We start from the raw sequence: 24,923 nt of genomic DNA, 5'->3' as shown, positions 1-24,923 counted from the left end.
TAGAAAGGTTAATGAGAGGGTATATGAGCCCCGCCCCAACTTGAGGCTCTCAAGATGTGTCCCAAAACAACCAGTTATAGGTGGAAATATGAATTTTTTTCGTGGGTAATTACTGTATACAGCGCCCCCTTTCTCTTTGGCCTGTAACTACTTTCAGCATGACTTATCAGCAAGTTTCTTTTTTGCTTCTTCTTCTTGCCGACTCACCATTGAACCTCCTCCCACCGTCTACATTCTCGGACAGGGCTACAGTCCGATGAATGGTGGTGTTCACGTCGCCCGCGGGTTTGCTTGTGCTCTCCACTTGAGGCGATGTGACCGTCATGTTGACTGCATTTTCCTGACCCTATGATTTCTGGAGTGCCATTGGATGGGACCTAGCAAACATGCAAGTACAATGCGTCTTTTCTTCATTGTGGTGCGCGAATATGAAATCCATTCTGCAAGACGTTTGAAACGGGGGGACATAGTTGCCTGGAGACGGAACGTTTTAGGTTTGTTCGCATGCGTGTACGCCTTGCCCGCGCTCTGCGCAAAGCCACTTCGCCAACGCACCGCAACTAGCCAACTTCAATTTTCGGCGCTGTGGCAACACCACCTAGATAGAGAAAGCCTGCGCATTGCCTCATCTCCCTCATTCAATTAAGAGACAGAATTTGTCTGGTACTGCGATTCACCATTCCGCAAGTTCAAGAACCCGCAAATGATTGCAGCTCACCTGGAATCTGTAGACCAAAATATTGAGACGAAAAGTGCAAGACGCTTTCCAGAAAATCAATTTTGAGAAAGATTGCGACCGTTTTGCGTTTGATTTCCAAATTTTCACATTTAGTACGCGGGGACGTTCAATCACAACTCGCAGTCGACGGTGGTTCTTCCCCTTGGCCACGACCGCTGAAAGAACGTTCGTGATTGGCTACGGCCATTGAAAACACGATCCTCATTGGCTGATTCTTAATTACTACATCACGTCGACGAGCGCACAGACTTTCTGTATCTAGGTGGTGTTGGCTGTGGGCGCTGTGCTTCGAGCAGAGAAGCGGAGAGTTCATTGGAGGAACGCAACGGCCGGGACTCAAAAATGTGAACGGGGCGACGCGTCCGTTCTGTGATGGCGATTTCGGGTGATGCACCTGTAATCTGAGCGACAGCGTCCAGGTCCAGTGCACGCTCTACACGGGAGTCGCTCTGGGGCAGTCATCACCCGAATTTGTCGGACGCTCTACCGCTCTTCTACGAGGGTCGCTACGCATTGTGCGTTCGTCGTGTTCGTGAACTTCCAGCAGCGTCGTTGGCGTCGGCGCGTACTTTCGCCTGATCACAAGCATAGCTTGCGAGGAGCAGGTCACATCATCCTCTTTGTCATTCGCATTTTCGGTGTCAACTGAACTTTCATCGCTACTGTTTTCGTAAAGATCCATGCTGTCAATGGTGAACGCAACAAAAGAAACAGATGACAGGCCATGTGACAGGCAGACAGCCGCAGGAGCAATACGTAGCAGACGACACTCGCGAGGCGCATATATGCGCATACTCGCCGTCGAGAGCGGAAGAAGAGACAATGAAAAAATGGCTAGGAAACAAGCGAGCTGGTGAAGATGATGCATGATGTAAAACCCCGAGACTAGGGAACACGAAGGGACAAACACGAAGAAGAGAGCTCGGCCTCTCGGGGCGAGCGAACTACTCCGTAGTGCATCCTCCGAACACGCGGCTCTTGCTCTGACCGCACCACCCGAATTTACCGCACGGGTCCGGGGCAGAAAAAAGTGCCTCATATGCATCACCCGAAATCGCCATGCGAAAACGCACTTAAACGCAAACCGCTGCACGCAGGCGTAAACGCAGCAGTGTGAACAAGCGATACCGGTCGTGCGCAATAAGATAAGGGGTCGCGAGAGTCACGCATGATAACGTTTGCTATCCTACCGCAAAGGAGGGGCGTGCGATACTACTGAACAGAAATCGGGACCTCTATCAATCTAATCTAATGAAACAGCAGAGAATGCGCGTAGAATTTACTTTGGTGGCTTTAATTAGTTTTATTCTATTAGGAATTGAAAAGCAGGTTAATTACGTGAATTTAATTAACTATTCCCTACACCAAACCGTACATGAAATGAAATGATGGCATAAACGAAATGAAGTTAATTATGAAGTGTGAAGAAAACTGTCTATCGGCATTTTATGGTCTCGCTTATGTCGGGCAATTCTGAAACTTCACTGAAATTTTATTCACGAGCACTAAGCAGAGTTTTTTTAACAACCCTGTTCTTCGCGCACCACGGATTGTGCTTCTCGCTCTTTTTTTTTTTTCTTTTTTTTTCTTCAAATGTTACTATTGCACTGCGCAGCGTGTTTTGTTGTTTTGAGGAAATTCATTGAACGTCAACACTAGCAAGCTATTACCCCCGCAATGCTCATCCTGATCCTGGAAAGAAAACGTTGCTTCAACTTGGTAAATTTCATAGTTCAATTCAGTAAATTGCAGTCCTCTTCGATTAAAATTTGATAAAAGTACTTGTAGTATACATGACTAAAGCGCCGTTCGTCATATATTTTTCTGCGCCATACTTTTTCTATTTAAATTATTTTCTATGAAATACCCTAATTGTCATCACCAATATACGTATAGTAGCTGACATGGTTTCTGAAACACCCTGTAGATACTCAGTAGTGAGAGAGCTTCATCAAAAATAAAGAAATAGTTTTCGAGAAATTTACAGAAATCCGATATAGCAGACTCTTCCACGAAAAACGTAACGTTGACGTGTTTTCCTAAACAGACATACTTGTTCGATAGCAAAGGCAACAGAGTCACCTTGTGGCGCGCGATCCTCACCCTGAACATGAGGGGGAAATGACCTTGGACATACCCTATCACATTCACCGATACACCACTCACACGTTTTACATTTCACGCCCGTGAACAGCAACACACGAGGCATAATACCACTATGCTATACTGTAATGCTATACGTAGAGAAGTGTCAACTCACCACGATGGCTGAAGCAATGGTTTGAGCGTGACAGCAACTCAGTGCGACAATGTTCGAGCATGCCCTTATGCCTGTTTTATGCCCTTTCTCAACGTCGGAACAGATAAACGCGTGCTAGGACGTAAACAGATAGGCGCGCAGCTGCTCTTGAATATTCGTGGCCCTGGATTTTATCCAGTGTTGACAGGGCGACTGATAAGAACCTATGAAGGTGTATTCGGTGTGACAATACTCTTGCCGGATGACATAGAGCGTGTTTGTACCTCGTTGACCACTTCTTTTCAGGATCCTTTATTTTATTTTATTTTTATTCCGTGTTTATGCCGCGAAGGAGCTGTGGCTATATATGAGCGGCACGTGGACAGGTGGAGAAAAGACAGCAGGAAGGAGTGGGAGACAGGGGGTACGGGGTACTTTGCAGGAATAACTGTACAATGTATTGTTGGGGACACTGTTAGCTAAAATCGCCTGTCAGTACTTCGCCGTCCCATATATTACCTCTGTTGGGCTCGAAAGTGTTGCGCCAATATTGTATTGGAACGTGAACCGTGTGCTGCACGTGTTTATTACTCGAAAGAAATAGTCACGCAACACCTGGAGATTTGAGATTAGATAAACCACGGAGTGATGATTTTAGACAACAGTGTCCCCTACAGTATACACCGTTGGGTCACCTTAATTCAATTTATTTTGTGTTATTATGATGCGTAATATAGGAGGCGGCCAAAAATAGCGTAAACGCGCTGCTGCACATGGTCGGGTTCTCCCGGATGTATTCTATTCAGCTTCAGCGGATAATGACGTACTGAAAAAAAAAAATATATATATATATATACAAAATATAAATATGTAGAAGATTGGTGCATATCAGATTAACGAACTTTACGACAAGCGGGAAACACACGTACGAGAACACCGTTTGTGGTAGCCAAGGTCACGCTGGAGACTGGGAGGTGGTGGGTTCGAATCCTACCACCGGTTGTGCTGTCTGAGGTTTTCCCTGGGTTAGGTGGCAGCTATTGGTGCAGTGACTCGCGACATTCCAAAACATTCAAACCCAACAAACATGTCTCTGAGGAACACCCGAAAGATGTAATTGGAAATGATTTCCTTTTTACACATAGTAATCTCTTATGAAGCATATTGAAGCGTTACCGAGTGATTCGACCACCCTAGTCTGAAATATGGCAGTCGTCGAAAAATCCAGACGGCGGCGGGGATCGAACACGCACCTCTTGATTACCGGTCAAGTGTGCTAACTGATTGTGCCAACATGTCAGAGCCGACCGAAGACTTTGCGCGTGAGCGCGGAACTTTCCAATGGAATGCTTATCTTGTTCTCCGTGCGGCACGCTATTGTAAGTGGAGCAGTGATAAGATGAAAACTTTTTTTTATGTATATACAACAGGAGATGGAGCCTTAGTAGAAGACCGTTTTCGTAAATCATTTACTATTCGTAATATGAAAGTTCGTATGGGAGGGTGGGGGCAAGATGGGACAGAAATTTGCAATTGAATATGGAATTTTTATTTTTCGTGTTAAAAAAAATAGCCATAGGCACATTCTCAGAAGTCTAGAGCTTCTGATCTGTAAATCAGAACGGACGTAGCCGGTTCTAAAATAAACACAGAACAATAAACTCAAAAATGCAGAGTGTCTCGTCTTGCCCCAACCCTCAGGGCAAGACGAGACATCGCGTGGGGCAACATGAGACACACCGTGGTAATCAACTATACAAATTAGTTTTTGCAATCCAAGCACCTACACAGCCCCCTTGAGCTCACCGCCCACATGATGTGCAATAAAACCACACAGAACACGGTGCTACTTCCCTCCACCATCCTTTGCAAACAAGGCACCACCAGTCTGGTGTGTCGCTGGTCGCTCGCTTTTGAGTGCGCTTCTGCTTTGCTGGAAATATCCTAGGAAACAGGAAGATTTGCTGGAAAATCCTAGGCAATATGCAAAAAAAAAAAGAACAAAAGGAATCTCTGAGGAACAAGCATAAAGCCACCTGATAGTTGACTTATCAGTGTCTAAATTACATTAAATTTAAATTGCATTAAATTTAAACTACATTAAGTTATCGCGTCTTGTCCCGTGCATATCATCGGATGCATTAATTTTTCAGTTAAACACCGAATAACCAAGAGTGTCCATATTTTGCATATATCTAGATGAATGAATAAAGAAATAGCATGTGTACTTACATTGACAGAATAAGCCTGCGACAAGCTGCTGACAAGAAAAAGGACTACAGAAAATCGCGCCTTTTTTTTTTTTTTGCGGGTCTTTACATTCCAGGCCAGAAGTAACCGATTTTTTCTCTCTCTTTCTCTCTCTCTCTCTTCAACGCAAACACCAATCCGGACAATTCTCACGTGCAATAAAGCGAACATGCAGAGCCACCTATGAGTAAAGTTTCAAGCGCATGGAGCAACGCGTCTCTGGGACAGGCGGCGTCGAGCAAAAAATCCCATCTTGCCCCTTGTCTCATCTTGCCCCACCTTACCCTAAATATACGAGCGTATATTCAGTACTATAGCAGTGGAATGGTACACCTGCCATCGTATTGCTACTGTTGATAGGAGTAAAGTAAACGAATACGATCAACTTGACAGTATAACTGTACCGATAGCAATACCAACCAAATACGGAGAGTTTTACCAGATGTGCTTTACCAGAGATATGGGCATTCACCTTTAGTCTGTAGGGTCAAAGTATATACGAGTAATTTTTGAATTGCGAGAAATTCTAGTGCCCCGATTAAACTCCCCGATTCATTTATCAGAAAGCTTTGTGCTAAATTAGATATTAAATGGACTATGAAAGGACTTTTCCCTCGTTTTTGTTTGATGGAAGATAACAACAACAACTTTATTTGAATGGTGATGAGTGGGGAGATATCGTTAAGAAGATACGTTCCCGAACACACATCCGAAGTTTTGCGTTTGACAAAGGAACGGTTTCGTCGCGGGAGAATTTGAACTGAGTACTGATTACCGAAGTTATGCGAAGTTGACGCCCAGTAGTTTATCCAGAAAGACAAGCTCGGGGTAAAGCTCCGGGGAAAAAAATGGAAATACACGTAGGAAAAAAAAAAAGTTCAGTGAATGACCACGCAACACTATACACGTAACGGTGCCACAACGTGCCAAATAATTTATTGATCCGAGGCTACGTGTCAACCTTAGTGAAGCACCATGTACAAAGTACGTAATCACTGCTCCGAGTCGCTGGACACCCTAGTCACCAGATAACGTCAAGTGATGCACACAGTAGCAGCACATATGTCTCTCTATCACTGTGCAAGTCACTGCGAATGATCACCGCTGGACGCTGCAATGACACGCATTGTGGCAATCTCTGTTTCATCCTCTATATCTGCGTGGGGCTTTCCAGGAGTCTTTCACGGATTTGGAGAAGCCTCAACTCTGTCGCATAACGTGTACACTGCAACCGCTGGCATTCCCTTCGCAACGTTCGACGTCTGTTGAGAAACTGCGGGACACTGTTTGCTTGGCTCTACCTGTAATGAGCAGATATACGTTCAAGTATTGGTTCTACCACTGTGTACCGTCAAACCACATCGAAACAACAATAAAATACTGCTTGCTGTACACGTACCCAGGAATTCCCACTGTAAACAAGGAACACGTTGATACTCTGTACATTGACTTATGGTAGTCGTTGAAAAAGCTAGACTGCGGCGGGAATCGAACCATCTTGATTTCAATCTTTCGTGTCCTTATGCATCCGTGGGGCTTGCGTTGTGGGCGTCCTTTTTGTGTGTTTACGGCTCAGAACCGTTATTTTCCTCTGTACATGTGCGTTTGCATCGCAGGTTGGTTAGTTTGCCCCAGAGTCACTAGTTTTCAGGTGCCCTTGCGTGTCGGTAAGGCGGTCTAGGGCGCCATCATCGGGAGCTATACCGACGTTTACGTCTCAGGAAAAACCGCGCACACACCTCATCGATGCCTCGAACCTAAGTCACGTTCCGGCCTCGGCGCGGAATGCACTTCCAACATATATATTCTCTTTTCCGCATCGTACATACTATACCTTTATGATAATATCCTTTGAGAAGCGCGAATTTCAGTTTTGCTCCATCTGCAACAGCAGCGTGCATGCCTTTCTACGGCCAGACGAGGCAGAAAGACATATTTGCCTTTTGACGGTTCATCCTACCTTTCCTTTTAATAAATATATATCCTCCCCCCGTTCATCCTGCCTGTACCTCACCCTTCAACTCTCATCTTCCCCCTTTTCTTTTTCTTTTTTAATCTGTCTCGCCTCCCTCCCCCATTTATTTATTTTTATTTTTCTATTTTTTTTTACACCAATGATACTGGATCGGCCTTCTTGTCTCGAATATGTCTCGGTCGAGTATAGCTATACTGAATTCATCTGCTCGTACAGGAAAAAAAAACTCACGGAAAGAGAACCAAGATTGGAGAGGGTTCAAAATACAGATTCATTTCTTGTTTGAGACGAGAATAAAAATCCGAGGAGGGCGATGACCACCGGACTGCAGATAAAGTTGCGTAGGAGTAACTCGCACAAATCTTCGGCCGTGCCTCGAATAACGCCGCGCAGAAAGCGAAAATAACAATGTGCGAAGCAACATTTCTATAATATACGGGTGGAAGAATATGACACTATCGCTTTTCGCGTTTGAAACTTTCCGAACGGACGTGTCGCGGACGTTGCTCCGATACTTCGCGTGCAATGTGCGCAAACAAACAATGTGCAATGTGCGCGTGCAAACAGCGCGCGCGCGCGCGACGGTTTCACGCTTAGAAAATGCTTCGTGCGTTTGAGCACAGTGTGAACAACACATTTTAATATTCACATTCAAACCTAAAAATTGAGAAGCACCGGCGCCCTCACCCTGACTTGTATCTTATACCAGTACTTGGCCCATACGGCGACGCAGATAGCCACACTAGAGACGAGGGCCACCCCGATCATGGATCCAACGATGACACGAATAGCTGCGCCTATACGAATACATACTGTAAAACCTTTACTGCTCCGACTTGCACAACAATTAAAACAACACAACAGTAGACGTTTCGCCGCCTATCCAGGCAGCATCCTCAGTACAAATGGGCAAACCAAGGGGCACATCACTCACTTATCAAAGAGGGCGGCGTACACATCCGGCAGAGGGCCACGGTTTTTGTTGCACGCTGACTCCGCATGTCTGATAAACCACGATTCCAACAACTTTCGCGGGCCCCATCTTATCTCCCGTGCCAAGGTTTCCGCGTTATCAAAATCAAATACATGTTCAGTGGCCCAACAGTGATCAACCAACTCGGTTTTCAATCGCGTGGCATTCGTAGCATTGGCCACATCACTTTTATGCTCTTTCAAACGTGTTATTCGTTTCCTGCCTGTCTCACCGATGTAGATCCTATCACAACCCCCGCATTGGATTTTGTACACAACACCGCTTTGTTCATGCGGTGCGGTGCGATCTTTAGGTTTTCCAAAAGTGGCGGCCAAAGTACATATCGGTTTGAAAACCGTTCTTACACCTAGTGGGCGTAAAGCCCTACGAATCGCATACGACACACCTTGAACAAAAGGGATGCACACCACAGATTTGACGTTGTCGGTCCTAGTTACCCTATCTTTGACACGTCGTCTTGTGTTGCTAAGGAAAGTACCTGGATAGCCCCGTTTCCGCAGAGAGGTAGCTATGTTAGTTAACTCCTGTAACCGTACATACTCATTAGACGACAGCGCGTCACATCGGGACAAAAGGGTATTCTCTCGCCTATACGAATGAAAAATGGAAAGTCAGCGTTCACCCCCAGCGCAGTTCTCTCTCTCTAAGAATTTCGTGACAAAAAGAAAAGTGAAGAACAGAAGGTCCGCACTTGTGTCAGACAGAACGCTATGGTCCAAAAAGACACGAGTAAACTTACTTGATTGCTCTTGGTCTAGTGTGGAGAGGCTACGCTGCGCTGGAGCCGTTGCGAGCGTACTGACGTTAGCAATTGGGTTGGCCAACGTTAACCCCGCAGCGCAACAAAACGCAAATGCAGGGAATAAAGTTGATTGCCACTCCATGTGCTGCGACAAGTCGTTCATGAACTCGTACTTGTGCTGAAATATCGAATGTAATTAAGTTCGCCGTTACTGATAATAACCTTCGAGTCCAACTACGCCCGACATATTCTTCCGCTACTTGTGTAACATTTGCTTCCATAACGAATTCGTGTAAACCGAACAGGGCTTCAAAAACGAAACTAGATTGGTTTCCCGAAATACAGTGCTCTATTTTGTAATAAAATACATATAGCGAGGGTCCCGGGTCCTCGCATCTATTCCGAGTAGGATTATTTTCCGAGTTTTTTTTTCCCCTTTTTTTTTTCTTTTGCAACTGAGTGAAATCCGGAATTCGGAAGACAAGCTACGGCAGTGAAACGACATTGCTCACAAAAATAATGAAAAACGGCCCTGCAGAAAACGCTTACGGGCTTTGCAAGACACTTGTGAGGAACACTGACTTCTGACAGGAATTCGGAGCAAATTATATACATTGTTGACGATAGCTTCGACGTCCACCATAACCAATGCTATTTTTACAGTAATGGAAGGAAACCCTGTACCATGTTCTATCCCCCCCCCCCCCCCCCCCAGTATGCATCCACACGTTTATGAAATTATGCTCATATCAAAAGAGCTGCGGGATGATGGGAAATAAATGTCTTACCTGTTCGCGACACGTTCATACGCACGTTCGGCCGAGATAGTATTGACTGTTCCCGATCTACGTCTGCGGTTTCGAGGGAAAGGAATATTCCATTTCAACTTATCGCGTCACGATAGTGTAAGAAGCTTATCACTTGACAAAGCAAAAGGGCTACTTCACTTCGGAATTTCCGTATTGTTCGCGTGCGGGTCCTCTGTCTGCTACAAAGTGACGCTGACTATTGGCCTTTGCTTTACCTTGCTGGGGTGACGCAATTTAATCCTCGTTTTACTCATTGGCGTGGTGGACCAATTCTCGAAGTCTTTTGCACAGGACCTAGTAGTCGTAGTACGCAGACGTACAAGTAGCCTACTTACTGTAATTATTTACGTCAGTGATTAACTACTTCAAATTTACTCTTGACGTTGTGTATTCACAACTGTAGCCTTATTAGTTTTTCGTGTAATTTGTGATGCACTTGAAGTTACTTTTAAGATAAATTCGCGCGCGATTTGGGATGCAACCATGATATGGTTACCCAGCACCTGCAGTGCTCCAATGGAGCGCCTGTACCTCAGTGGAGCTCTGACGTCAGTGGAACAAGCCCCTCCCATTCCTGCGCACTCCCTACAGAGTTCTCTTGTCCCCCTCATTTGTTCTTACAATTTTTTACAACATTACATTTTTTGCAACCACTGGAAGAGTCTTTCCAGAGGAAGAAACTGCTCAGTGGGTGAACAATGTTCCCATGCATGCGTCCTCTGTCGCATGCGAATAGCAGACAACAATAGGGCGCCTGAATGCGGGAGGAGAGCGCGCATCATTGTCATCATTTTCGTCCAATCGTACTGTGATTTCCGCTCGTTTCGACTTCAATCCGTTGCTATTTCCATAATTTTGCATAATTTCCACCGGTCAGTGATAATTTCATCGTCCCGCGTACTGCCGCACAATAACTGACACATCGACCCAACTGGAAATTGCCGACTGCCAACCATCGGCCAGTGGTCGGTTTTTGGTCGGCAAGCGACTTAGTCGGCCACTGCACTTTGGACGCCTCGGACAAACGTTGGTCTGATGTCGCTCACAGCGGATGTTAGCGAACGACGATGGGCCGAGAACATTGTGCAACGTGTTGCGGGCGTGCTATTGAGAGATTGGCGTAATAAAGACGGACCAATGTCGGCCTGCACTGCAAACAAGTTCGAAAAGAATGCAGCTGAAGAAAAGACGCTTGGACGGTTGACAAAAAGTCTGATGACAGTTGGCCGACGACTCTTTCGGCCAGCCAACGTTGGCGTAATGTTGCATACTGATAGGCTGGGCGAGGTTTGGCAAGCCGTCGGCCAGGCGGCAGATCTGTACCAAAAAACGAGCTCATTGGCCAAGCTCTTGCCAAGCTTCGTCCAATCTCGGTATGTTGCCTTGGGGAGAGGGAAATGCGGAATTGTGTAGCACTGCATAAGTTCGACTTTCGATTGGCCAAGTGATTGTCTCAAACCAAAAGCAGTAATAAACAGAGACGTTATCTTCATTGTGAGCTAATATGACAAGCAATTCCTCATTTCAGTGTTGTTTGTGTACGCGTAGAATTAAACTTAGACACCTCACCCTTCATTTTGACTCATACGCGAACAGGACTCTCGAATTTGTGGAAGCTCGCGAGACAACCTATGTATAGTATTTGTTCTTCCTCGGGAAGAAAGATCTGTTTGATTCTAGTGGTCTCGGGCATAATGCGAATTTTCATGACTGTCCCCTACGCCGTTACCCTACGCCGCAAGACAATTGAGTATAAATACGAGCGATGCCACAGGACTGCTTTGCTCTAACTTGGCATAATGAAGGCTGGCCAGTGCTTCGCAAGTCGTTGGCCAGGGCACAGGTCTGTATCAAGAAACAAGTTTGTTGGCCGATAATACACCAACCAAGGCCGATTAGGCCAGCCTAGCTATTGCCAAGCTTGGCCCAACCTTTGTTGCTTGGGCATAGTTGGCCCATCGTTGCTGTTAATCGGTATGCCGCCATCTAGCCGACAAAAGGGCCGACTATTGCCCAGACTTGGTTCTACACTGGCCCTGTGTTGGCCCCACGTCTTATAGGTCGGTTTGCTTCATTGGCGCAACGTTGGCAGTATCACGTCGGGCCGAGTAAGGCCAATGTCAATCCCCAAGCTTGGCCGAACCTTTTTCTCCAAGGACGGCCCAACGACTTTTAGGTCGGAAGCACAGGTCGGCCCGGCATTTTGCCGACGTTGTTTGTTCCATTGGGACGCTGGTTAATTTTGAACTGAGATCAAGGGTTGCTAAAACCTGAAGTCAACACTCAAATCCTTTTTACAAACATTGGTTGGTGACGTGATGAATGTTTCAGTGCCAATAACTCCCTTTAGTGAAGCAAGCGAAGTTGCGCGTCTGCTAACGGCGTTGAGCTGTGGCGTCCGCAGACACTAGGCGTTGCTTACGTTGCTGTTCAGTCTCGGCAGCCCGTCGCTGTCGATCGCATTCTATTTTCCTTTGTCGCCTACTTGGCCCCGCACTTGTACTTATACTTCGCTCGCACTCCATTGTATACTTTTTTTTTCTTCTTCTTCATGACGCTTCTATAATGTCAACGCATTAAAACTCGCTTGTCGTTTCTCGCTGTAGATTCCACGTCAAAAGCTCCAACGCGTCAAAAGCTCCAACGAGTCAAAAGATCCAACAGTGGATCTTTTGACCCGTTGGATCTTTTGACGCGTTGGAGCTTTCGACCCGGTTGGAGCTTTTGACGCGTTGGAGCTTTTGACCCGGTTGGATCTTTTGACGCCCCGTGGTTATACAATTGGTCAGGGAAAATGACCGAACAGAGATGTGGAAATGAAAGCAACTATTTAATTGGAATATAACAATATTTACATTAGATGCAAAATGTGCGGACGCTAACTTTCCGACGGCAGGACACCAACCAAGGCGATTCTGTCTAGGTACGTGGTCAGGTCCATAAAAGATACCGGACTTGTGCTCAAGTACCACGAGAAGGAGTCCATTTCTTGCAATAGGCTCGCGTTTCTCTCCCGTACTGCAGCTGACGTCGGGGTTGGCACTGCCAACGGGTCCAACAGAAGGGCCTGGACTCTGTTTTGCACGGCGTGCTGACTGACTCGCAGGAACTCCAGGAACTCGGCCAGGTTTGGGTGACGACACGTGAACCGACTGTGCAGGCCATTGTGCCAGCCTTCTACGTGGTTTGTGGTCCTCGGTTCCCAAATTGTCCCCAGCGGTCCTTCAGCAGGCTGTTCGTGAGCCAGTACGCTCGGTAGTACCGGTCAAACAGCGCCAGACGCGCCGCATGTAGTGGAGGCAGGTCCGGCTTCACAGAAAGGATGTCGTCGGCGAAGGCCAGGCGGAAGTCGTCAGGAACGAACGGCAGATGCCTCACTCGAACAAACCATCGGTTGACTTCGGCGTTCTCTCTGCACAACACCTTCAGACCGAGCTCGTCTCGCTTCTTGTTGATGGCCTTGGCATAGTGAAAGGCGCAGCCTCGCACCTGCGTAATCAATGAAGAAGAAAGGAAAGGAATAAGGAATAAGAAGAAACATTTATATACGTTGCAGCAAGAACAATATAGCCAATAAGATGAGAACACTACTCTGATCTCGTACTCACGTTGGGTTCACCCGTCGCTGTCTGGAACACATTGAGTGCTGCCCGTATTGCTGCAGACTCATAGTCAAATAGCCAGGTCGCCGTAGTGGATAGGCTCCCGACGTGACCAAATCGTCGCACCATGGACTCCTTCAAGGTGTGGAACACCGCTTGGTACGCTCTCACATCTGTTGCCTGCATCAATGCGTACACTATGGGGTGCGCTTCGCCTTTGACAATTGCATGTATTGTGTACAGCTGTCCAGGGCTGTGAAATTCGGATGGATTATACTTGAAGTTGCCATCCCCCAGGATGTACTCCGTGTTTGCGAAGGCGTCCAGGTCCTTCTCGGCGTAAAATACGAGCAGTCTCCTCCCTTCAGTCTTGTCTTCCAGTTGAAGAAATTGCTGGCCATCCTTCGTAATTCGCAGCTCCGGAAGTATGGCGTCAATGGAGTTTCCCTTCGGAATGTTTGCGTGTCGATTGCGCGACAACGCACGTCTTTTGGAGGCAAAACCGTAGCTGGTGCTCATCTGGCGTTTGATGTCATTTTGAAGACTCGCGTCGTCATCTTGAAACCTGACCTGTACAGCAGACACTGCTTCGTCGAATGCCTGCCGAGGTCTCTTTCTGCTGGTCCGTACGTCTGTTCGGACTTCATACATGTAACGCCTGGAAAGGACTGAGGCCGCCTCTGCATCCTCGGCGGGGTCACAGCTGTGCGGTGTCGATGGATGATCCGGGTCTGTCCTCATGACGCCGTTTTGCAGCGTGACGTGGGCAACAGACCAGGTTTCGTTGGTTCCCCTCGCCAACCTGCTCAGGCGATAACAGCTCGTGCATCTGTAAAAGAAGCATTCACGAATCGTCCGGCATTAATATGAATTCACTCTGCGGTCCGACATTCTAAGAAAAAGAAAAAAAATATAGGTAACCAACTTTTAAACACCGAGTACTGCTGCTATCGAACTTAGTATAACGGTATCAGAATGTCCACTTAAAAGTTATACATACCTGTAGTACTGGATACTGGGGTCCTTCTTGTTTGTAGATTTGAATGCAAACTCTAACACTGCATTTGGCCATCGTTTGCTTCGGTACTGAATCACTTGATGCTTCGAGCGATAACTGGATGGGACAAAAGTCGGGGCACCGAAGTCGAGGTCCATTCAACCAGGCAATCAAGGTGGATGTATGCTTGCAGTTCGGACAGCGAGAACCGTGAAGATGACCTCTGCTCCCGAATGTTTTCGGACCGCCCAGTCCAGGTTTTATACCCCTTCGTTCAACCCCAAGTTTGCACACGACGTCCTGCTTCCCAGAATAAGCCCATTCCTGTCGTTCAGGGGTTACGGTCATTGCCCATGTCCAAGGTTAATAAGTTTACATACATGGCAGGGGACAAGAAAATACTGATGAGTGCAACGAACCCTTTGTACACGTTACGTTACTCTTTCGACTTGAGTTTCACTGGACGTTCTTCTTCGGTCAGAGGACGAGATAATATTGAACAATACGGAATTACTGAGTTCAACCCCGAGTTTGCACACGACGTCCTGCTTCCCAGAATAAGCCCATTGCTGTCTTTCAGGGGTCATGATAATATTGAATACGGTATTACTGACTTCAACTCCAAGTTTGCACACGACGTCCTGCTTCCCAGAATAAGCCCATTCCTGTCGTTCAGGGGTTACGGTCATTGACCATGTCCAAGGTTAACACGTTTACATACATGGCAGGGGACACGAAAACACTGAAGAGTACGTTACCCTTTCGACTTGAGTTTCACTGGATGTTGTTCTTCGAAAAAAAAAAAAAAAAACTTTCTGGTACAAGGCATCGCTAGAAAGTTGGTTAGAGGACGAGATAATATTGAATAATACGGAACCCGTGTGGATCTTTTGACGCGGTTGGAGCATTTGACGCTCAGAGGACGAGATAATATTGAACAATACGGAACCCGTGTGGATCTTTTGACGCGGTTGGAGCATTTGACGCTTTGGAGCTTTTGACTCGCCTGTCACGTGACTTTTTGGAGCTTATGACCTGTTGGAACATTTGACTCGTTGGATCATTTGACCATAAGCGCTCGCTGTATATTCCGTGTTTTCGTTCAAGCTGTTGCTCCTGCCTTCCTCCTCGTTTCTGTCTCGTGTCCGCAGACGGACACCGCCGCGTGCTTCCTTTGACATGAGCTTTCTAATGCTAAGACATTAATAAATTTCTCGCTGTTGTTGCCCCCTTTCATTGCTCACTGTAATGACATGGAGGCCATGTTATCGACATTGTGTAGTATTCTGCGCATGTTATTCAAACGTCCGTGTTCCTTAGCGCACCACATTTAGTTAGCCTCGGCTTGACTAGCGCTGGTGAAATACGTATGAAAGCACCTGCTCGCAGGATAATTCAATTATCCTTATCCAAAACAGTGCATACTGATTACAATGTGTGACTGCACGAGATGTCATCACGGGGCTACCTATAGATTACAGGAACATAAAAGGAGGGCATATGAGAAAACCTATCAATACGATAAATTCCATCACGCACTTGGTGCTTTGCGGGGACATATTCTATGCAATCGTGTGGAAGAACCGGAAGCTTGCACGAGGTGGTTGCTTGTTTCACAAGCGTCCGTCGACTGCAACAGCAACTAAAAACTGAGTAATACCAGATGGTCTCCGAATTTCTGCGAACCGTACCTGCGTTGTTTTCCTGTACTGTCCTGATGTTGCGTTTTCTCTGTCCTCTGCTCAGGCATCTTGATTATGGGGCTACGTCCTGGAATGTTCGTTGGTGAAGTGTTTGTTACATATCATCGCATCCCAAGCAAGCAATGGCCGATGGCCGACGGTTGGCAAAAGGTCGGATGACAGTTGGCCAACGGCTCTCTCGGCCATCCACCGTTGGCGCAGCGTTGTATAGTGATAGGCAGAGCGATGATTGGAAAGCCGTCGGCCAGGGTACAGATCCGTATCAAGAAACTAGCTCGTTGGCCAAGCACTTGCCAAAGCTTTGATCAATCTCGCATGGGGGAGAGGGAAACGTCCAAGGGTATAGCGCTGCATAAGTTCGACTTTCGATGGACCAAAGCAATTTCTCAAAACTAAAGCAGTAAGAAACAGAAGCATTACCTTCATGGCGAGTTAATACGACAAGCAATTCATCATTTCAGTGTCGTTTGTCTACGCGCCAAATTAAACTTAGACACGCCTCACCCTTCATTTTGACACACACGCTAACAGGTCTCTCGAATTTGCGGAAGCTCGCGAGACAAGTTATGTATAGTATCTGTTATTCCTCAGGAAACGTTGTGGGAAATACGAGCAACAAACAAATAATGCTATATCGTTACCTTACGCCGCGAGACAATTGAGTCTGAAAATGAGCGATGCTGCAGGAATGCTTTGGTCTGTATCTTGGCACAAGCTTGGCACAACGTAGGTTGGCCAATGCTTGGCAAATCGTTGGCCAAGGTACAGATCCGTATCAAGAAACAAGCTTGTTGGCCGATGATGTACCAAGCAAAGCCAGGTAGGCCAGCCTAACTATAGCCTAGCTTGGCCCAACCTTTGTTTGTTACTTGGGATATATTTCGTGAACTGTATCCCAAATCCTGAGTTTGACACACCGAACTGTTGTTGTTTCTTGCGTCCTTCGAGAAGGCATGAAAGCTAATTTCGGGTTCAGCGCAATATGTATCGCACTGAACAAGGTCCCGTCGCCAGTGGCGTATCTAGAGTTACCTGCGCCCATGGCAACATGGTTAACATGATGTCCTTGGGGATGCGTTCTCGTGTGGTCCGCACTAGGTTTCACACTATAGCCTCTCTAATGGCGCGTGTTTTAGATCATTTATGAATGTGCCAGGTTAAGTGCCCGACCTGGCACATTCACAACCGACCACATAATGGCGCCCCTGTTCACCTGGCGCCCATGGCACCTGTCCACACCTGCCACACCCTAGATACGCCACTGCTACGATTAGCTTTTCCGACGTCTGCCATCGTGGACTACGGACTAAATCTCGTGTCTTCAGAAGCAACGTTATGTTACTGAGGTCTTCTTGTTTCACTTTACATCTGCTAGATATTTTGGCTCTACGTGACGCGATAGCTAAAGGAAAAAAATTATGTTTATCTTTGAGAACTGCGACGTTATGTTGGGCTCCGACGGAGTGCCCGGCTCTCATGTGGCAACGTTGTTGAAAAGCGATAAAGCAACGTTGTTGCCCTTTGCGTCTTCCGGGTATGCTTCCGGGGGCGCTCAATTTTTGCACTCCGTTAGCGGAGCCTCGCGTGGTATATCCTCAGACTCCTCATCGAGGAAACACAAAGGAGGGAGAAGACATCTCTCTTCTATTTTCCTCTTTTTCGACGAGAGTCACGTGACGTCTACACCACGTGACCCTTCCCGGACGTCGGTGTCGTTGCTAGGAGACGAGTGTCCTCTCCAGAACATGACATCATTGCAATTTGTGGGCCTATGATTACGTCACCTGCTCCTCGCGTCGTCGAAACTTGTGAATGTTCAGCAGAAACCACACCATAGCCAAACTTGCTAGACACCAGATCAACTGAAGCCATTCGATTTTGAAATCTACCGCATTTGTCAAAACCATACGCTTCCAAAACTTACAGTGCCAGCTGCACCATGTAGCTTTTATGCCCTTTTGTTGGTTCATGAACTCCAATAAAATAGATAAAATTTATTTAACAAATAAAAATGGCATCTCAACACAGAAGCTTCCACATGAGATACTGCGTAATGCCTCCTGAAAAATATTTTGTTTAATAAATATGTTTAGCTCTCCTTTGGCTAAATAAAACTGTGCTATACACACATAAAAAAATGGTAAGGCACGCCTGTATACTTCACAAAGCTGTGCTGCAACTATGGTTCATACAGATCCAGACCAAGAGAGTGCAGATTGCCTTTCTAAAGAAACATAATTCTTGGTGGGAGAGGGGAGGGGGGTGCTTGTCTTACATTCTGTGCTCTAGCTAAATCATTTCTACAAATATGGCACATTTAACTGTAATATGATAAAAGGCACACAGACAGAAGCATCATCCTACAGTCATGCACCAATACATATCTTTTCTGTATGGCATGTCATCAAAAAATTTATCACATGTAACAACCACGTGTCCTGGCGACTGCAAGACAATATACGCCGCGTCAAAGCAGCATACCCAGTGAATTACTTGCTGTCACGGAAGCTATAAAATAACACAGCGGGAAAATGTCATACCGCATAAAAACTATGGGATTTTGCACAACTGATTTGTACAGCAAAGATTTACAACCTCAGTAAATTTTTGAGTAAATTTGAAGACTTTGTGACAAGAGTGCTTGTAATAGATTCAAATAACTCAGGATTTCTGTTCAGGGCATTGGAGGCATATTACGAGTTTGTGTACTCCATGTTTGTAGCCTGCCTCGGTTAATTCTCATTGGTTACTTGTAGTACGCACTCTTCTAGGCATGTTCTCTACTCATTCAGTGTAGTGAAATAATAATCGCAATGCAATCAGTCATTCATAAAAATGTCTCTAGCAATGAACAGTATCGTTTTGATTTTTTTCACCTGTGAAAGTGCATTCTGTTCATAACCCCCGCTCATGTGATAACCAACAGACACCATTACGTAGCTACAAAAATTTAGATGTCCAAGTCAGTGTAAATGATGTTTCAATGGCCAGTAATGAACTTCTTGATGGCAATATTAAATCTAGTTCCGCGCACTGCACTGCCTAAAACTGTGAATGTGCACATGGCTGCTGAACACGATAATACTACGTTCATGCCATCGGATTTTGGGCTTTTTTAACCGTACAACACAGTAACTACCTGAGGACATTGCACTTACATGCTCAATTAACATCTGTAAATAGATCACAGACACAGACTCTAGGTACGGTGAAAAAACGAAAATAACAAAATCTGTGGAGCAGTAAAACTTCTCTTCTATGGCAGGGTCTGCCTCTCCAGTCACTGGTACAGTTGATGCACACAGGTCTTTTTCTGTCTCAAGTGCATCACTTTTCTAAAGTTACACCTTTGCATGATGAGAAGGATCAGCTACGCCACCTGTCACGTCTTTTTAACAGCACCGGATGTGTTTACGAAAACGCTGACGTTACGTGGTGCACGAAGTGATGACTTGTACACTTCCCTGTGGCGATTGCGCACATAAACAGTCCTTCACGACCCCTTTTTCGTCGTGAATACAAGTCAGGTCACTTTGATTCTACAACGCCCTGAGCGATGGGTGTTCCTCAGGACTGTCTCTTCAACGGTTCAAAGAACGGCGATGCCACTGCCTGACTGTAAGGTGGCGGTGGTGATGCAGGTGGGGGCGCTGAAGGTTGATCGAACATGTTCACACTTGGGCTGTAAGCTGTTGGATAAGGAGCTTGATACTGAGCAGTCTGTGGAGGATATGGGGCCGAATAAGGGCTCGGAATAAATCCCGCAGCTAGAGGCTGTGACGGTAAAGGTGGGGGCCTTTGGTGAGGTGTAACGCTGAGAGCCGGGGCACCATAGACGATGACACCAGGGTTTGACTGCAAGAGACAACAACAACAGCATTGTTTTCGATGAAATTAAGGAAATTTTCAAAGGGTGTGCATATATTGAGACTTTCCGAATACCAAGGTGTTTATCTGATTCAAATTCAGAATCGAATATGGAATACCACATTCGTATTCCAAATCAAAGCTATTTTTCTTCCAAACCAAATGTATTTGAAGAGCTCTGACGCTGCACGCCAAAAACCCAGGAACTGAGGGTATTAAATCAAGTGAGTGCTGCTTCATATGAGCACTTCTATGTGTGTACAGTGGACATATGCTGCATATCTGCGTGTAGGCTGTGCATGTGTTGCATGTGGTCGCATGTGTGGCTGTGCATATGGTCATACAGGGTGCTCCAATTAAATCCCCGGGCTAAATAATTTGCGAGCCGGTGCACCAATCGAAGAACTTTCCTTTTTACAAGTATCTGTCCGATACCGCCTACGAGCTGCGCACCGTGTGAATGAGTGGGGGGGGCTCATTATTTAAATACAAATTCAAATGAGTTTCGTGAAAAAACATAACTTCTAAAGCAGGGCGTCGTTGGCATTAAAACTGTACCACCCATTTTGGGACCTTCAGTGGACACCATTAGAGAAAAATCTGCCACTGAAGCAGGTCATTGGTTGCAGTAATTTATTGGTTTTGGTATACATATTTTTGTCGCGCCTGCGGTGAAGCGCAAAAGGACGCTCTTCCACACCCTTATCCACCAATGAATTGCAGATATACCAATTAATTACGTTCTTTTGTGCTTCGCAACGACCAGCCACGACAAAAATATGTAAACTGAAACCAATCAATTACTGCAACAAATTACCTTCTTTGGTGGCAGATTTTTCTCTAAAAAGTGTCCACTGAAGGTCCCAAATGGGGTAGTACCCATTTTAATGCCGACGGTGCCCTGCTTTAGAAGTTATGTTTTTTGACAAAACTCAACTGAATGTTTACTTCAATAGTGAGCGTCTCCCACTCAGTAACACGATCCGCAGCTTGTAGGTGGTATCGGACAGATACTTGTAAATAAGAAGTTCTTCTATTGGTGCACCCGTTCGCAAATTATTTAGCCAGGGGATTTAACTGTAACACCCTGTATAGCTACGTATTCGCTTCGTATTATCTTCAGGTGCATACCTATTTCCTTCGGTTTTAAAACTACTATTCACAGAGCCCCATAAATTCAAATCTAAGCAATATCTCCCCCGAATTGGAGATATATTCGAATACTCTTAGAGTCGCACAACGTAAGCCCAAAAATGTTAGCAGAAGACATAAAACATATGGAGCTACTTTTGGTGATCTTCAATTGAAGCTCCGTGTGCTTATATAGCATGTATGTATGCTGTGTGTGTGCTGGGTTACGTAACTGTTTGCCTCAGTTACACAGCAGTTCCCTTCGTATTTGCTTCAGGTACGGAACAACTGAATTCATATTTGATCCGCTTTTAAAATTACCATACTTTCATGTGCACAGGCCTCAAATTTCCTTTTCTGTAAGCATACTAATTCTAAGGAACACGCAGAAGCACTGGCAGAACTTACGCGCAGCTGTCTTCTCTTGCAGCAGCGGTAGCAGAGCATGCAGAGCATGACCATCCCTACAATACATACGAAGGTGATAACTGCCCGCTTTCCTGTGTCGAAGGTTCGCTTTGCGGATGCAACTGCAACATAATTATTTTATTAGACATACAGTTACCCATGGTGCACTAACATTGCCTACACAGTCAAAAATGTGTAAAACAACTTTCAAGAAGTATTACAAGTTATTCGCACTTCCCAGGAAAGGTTTTCACAGAGAGAAAGCAGCTCTGCAAGAAGTTTTTCAGTCATGGCATAAATTTTAAATCAAAACCCAATTTGAACAGCTTGATTTCTTTCTGCAGTAAGTTTTTCTTATTGTCTGTTTGATACTCCTCCTCACCCAATGAAGACCGCGTTCCCTCATTAACGCATATACGTCCTACTCTAGACTCTTACAAACACATATATAAGTTGCTGGGGCATTCGGAATTAGTGAGCAGAACAATACGCGTCGCGTTATATACGGAAGTTCAGGAGACATATACTGATGCATATGCTTACATTTTGAGTCCCAGTCATTTCTGTGAAAGTCACTGCTGGTGAATGGTCTCCGCCCAATATCGTCGGCAGATACTTCGTTGAGACAAGCGACGACAAAGAAGAGTAGCACCTCAATACAGCTCATACAAGTGTCGAAAGTCATCCTGAGCAGAAAACGCAGAAGTGAGAACGAACGTCACGGCAGGCTACGCTGAAGAATATCTCCATCCTGACGTATATTTTAGTGCAGAACACGACACGGAGGAAAAATTCCAGTCGTGCTTCTCCTAACATAGTTTCCAACGAAGCAACTGGAAGATTCCAGATTGTCATATCCTTCTCTTTACGCTCGGTTATTATTCAAACACATCACATGCGAGAGCGACAAGCAAATTTACCGGGGGGTGTGCGAAGGATCCGAAAGAGCAGACGCTGTTGTGACCAGAGACGTAGGCACGTAGGCTTCTTCCCGAGGAAAGCTGTTTACTTCGTGTATGCTGCTCGCCTGTCTTCACGTGACGCAATACAATAGCCTATGACGTATACAAGTATTGCAACGCAGGGATGAAATATACAAGGCGTAGAGGCGTAGCGCAAGATGCGCACGGATAATGGGCAAAACCCAGGAGGAAGGAAACAGGAAATGGGCGCCGTTTTGAACAGTAAGAGCAATACCAACACCGAGGCCGGAGCACCTGCTACGGCTTGCGAGTTGCGAGACGCTCTTCGGTTGAACAATGCTCATATCATTCAGTTCTTCGGTTGATGTCCGAAATGAAGGATTCGAATTCGAATGCCGTCAACGACATCCACGTTTTGGGAGCGCTAGCAATATATGGGCAGAACAAGTAGTGCAACGCGTTTCAGTGCGTTCGACACGGCGACACCCCAGTTCTTCCCGACGGTGTGCGCGGCCGTGTGTCTTAGGTGATGGCACCGGGACGTGACAACTGATCTGGACAGCGATATATGAATCGAAGTGTAAGGTGTGTTAGCTAAATGTATGTGTGGCAGCTGCGTCGCCATGCCTGCCGAACGCGGGAATATCTGCTGCTGTCCCATCGTTGACGCTGGTTGACGTACGACAAAACCGCTGGATGGAAGGATCGTGGTGGTGGTGGTGCCCCCTGGCAGGCCTCTTTGTATCGAGGGTCCAGCCATAGGATGCTATGGTCTAGCAAGCACGGATGTAATTTGTGCGGACGGGCTTTAAAAAAAAAAAAAAAAGACAGAAAAAGAGAAGTATCAGAAAGTGACGTCTCATCGGTGATTGATGGATGGATAATCGCGCTCTCACGCAATGCATCATGGACAGGTCCTGGTCGCACGTCCGCAAACGTCAAGGCACACGTGACGTTAAAGATGGCGGCGCCCGTGACCAGAGGCCAAAACCGTTTGTAAACAATGCGGTTGTTGTTTCTGCGCGACGTTTTGGATATCTTTCGATCACGGTAATTGTTTTTATCCAATAATCTCGCAGTAAAACGCGCAGTTTTACACATAAGGCCTCGTACTGTTGACGACTTCCAAAGATGTAATGACGACCGCGCGTGAAGACTCACTGAGCCGATGCGATTTACTTAAACTAAGGAGAAATGGGCTACCATGTTGCGGAAGAAGGACCGCATAGTTTACGCTGGCAAAATACGTACATCTCCTGGCGTTATGACGACGAAAATATGTCGGTAAGCGGCAAAACGACATGTAAACAAAGTCACGTAACCTGAAAATGACGTCTATCACGTGTATGATGTGCGACCAAGATAAGATGGCAGTTTTGCCAAAAGCACCCGCTTGAGGGTAGTTACAACAATGGCGGCTTTTGGAGTATTTTTGCATGGCGGGTTTGTCGTTTGTGTCACCCCTCCCATGGCGTGCGTCGTCTGCTAGCGTAGACGCGGAAGTCGACCCTTTTCCCATGATTCTTTGAAAGTACCGGTCACCTGTTACTTGTGAACATGTTACTCCCTGAATACTGGTTAGTCTGCCATTCGACCGCTGCTTTCCATGTCCCCCGGGAATCGCAGGTTCAAGTTCCTTTTGAAACAGGGGAGGTAACCCAAATGGAGAATACCACAAGGGAAGGTCTAGACAAAGAGTCAGTAAAAAAAACTTTTTGCCCAAATAGACCTCTACCCGAGAAACGTCATCATGAAGTTGGTAGACAGACTGAAACCGAAACAAATCGAAAGGGGAGGGCTGGGTTCCACGAATGGGCACTTGTTCGCTGCCTCCTATTGAACCAAAAGTAGGACCGAAGGTCACGTCACCTTTCAGGGACTATCGTAATCCATTCAAGACCGTGGCTCTCGGGCGCAACCTTGCTTGCCCCTAGCTTCGAGCGTAGTCCAACTCTACCAAATTGGTGGCGCTGTCGAACACTATGACATCATTTGCTTACAAACAGGGAGAGGTCTATTTGGCGACGAAAGGTGGCAACCCCCACTCTGACGTAGCAGTGGCAAACGTCCTCGCCAATGAGATAGCGCGGGTATGAAGTCACGTGCTTATGAGAACGAATGTTAATGGCCGAGGCTCTCGCTCGATCTTGGTCCGGAAGTTTGTTGAACGGCTTGTGTCTCGCAAACTAGCACAGGTAGAAGATTTTTTTTTTCTTCAACTATACCTGCATGATCCAATGAACCACATGTGTCAATGAACAGATCATGTCAAAGGGAGCACACACTCCTGGTTGACTAGCAAGAACAGAATGGAGAAAGATCTCATCTGCTTGACATTTCTCACAATTGAAAAATTCATAGGCTTTTAAAATTTAATAAGTAGTTGTAGACTTCACTTTCACACACACACACACACTTACTTAATTAAACACTCTTTAATAGTTGCGTTTGACGTTCCATTTCAACGTTCAGGTCCAAAAGCGCGAACACTGATGGACGCAGCAACTCCACACCTTCTTCCGTTCAATGTCCAACGTTCAATAA

At 46.1% G+C, this 24,923-nt stretch overlaps 2 protein-coding genes and 2 long non-coding RNA genes across 4 annotated transcripts in view; all 4 read right to left on the bottom strand.

Annotated features, from left to right (window-relative positions):
• LOC135391164 (uncharacterized) overlaps positions 1-3,108 on the bottom strand; it is a 6,052-nt gene extending 2,944 nt beyond the window's left edge. Inside the window, exon 1 of the long non-coding RNA XR_010421884.1 lies at positions 3,000-3,108. This is a non-coding gene — a long non-coding RNA (uncharacterized LOC135391164). The remainder of the gene's footprint in view (positions 1-2,999) is intronic.
• A 3,028-nt stretch (positions 3,109-6,136) lies between these two features.
• LOC135392736 (uncharacterized) lies at positions 6,137-9,808 on the bottom strand. The gene is made up of 4 exons (XR_010422204.1): positions 9,728-9,808; positions 8,937-9,117; positions 7,891-8,000; positions 6,137-6,529 (listed from the first exon to the last, which is right to left on the bottom strand). It is a non-coding gene; the product is annotated as an uncharacterized LOC135392736 (long non-coding RNA).
• A 2,817-nt stretch (positions 9,809-12,625) lies between these two features.
• On the bottom strand, positions 12,626-14,015 carry LOC135392735 (uncharacterized). Its single transcript, XM_064623457.1, has 2 exons — positions 13,357-14,015; positions 12,626-13,237 (listed from the first exon to the last, which is right to left on the bottom strand). The coding sequence occupies exons 1-2, from the start codon at positions 13,999-14,001 to the stop codon at positions 12,926-12,928; spliced, it is 957 nt and encodes a 318-aa protein (XP_064479527.1). The 5' UTR covers positions 14,002-14,015; the 3' UTR covers positions 12,626-12,925.
• A 4,014-nt stretch (positions 14,016-18,029) lies between these two features.
• Positions 18,030-23,207, bottom strand: LOC135391163 (uncharacterized). The gene is made up of 4 exons (XM_064621289.1): positions 22,377-23,207; positions 22,000-22,142; positions 21,457-21,578; positions 18,030-19,905 (listed from the first exon to the last, which is right to left on the bottom strand). Exons 2-4 carry the CDS (start codon positions 22,139-22,141, stop codon positions 19,618-19,620), a joined length of 552 nt encoding a protein of 183 aa, XP_064477359.1. The 5' UTR covers position 22,142; positions 22,377-23,207; the 3' UTR covers positions 18,030-19,617.
• Positions 23,208-24,923: the final 1,716 nt, after the last annotated feature.

The sequence above is a fragment of the Ornithodoros turicata genome, chromosome 4 (genome assembly GCF_037126465.1).
Source record: "Ornithodoros turicata isolate Travis chromosome 4, ASM3712646v1, whole genome shotgun sequence".
Classification (NCBI taxonomy): domain Eukaryota; kingdom Metazoa; phylum Arthropoda; class Arachnida; order Ixodida; family Argasidae; genus Ornithodoros; species Ornithodoros turicata.
Note: the sequence above shows the minus strand (reverse complement) of the source record. Positions and strands in the feature narration are given on the sequence as shown.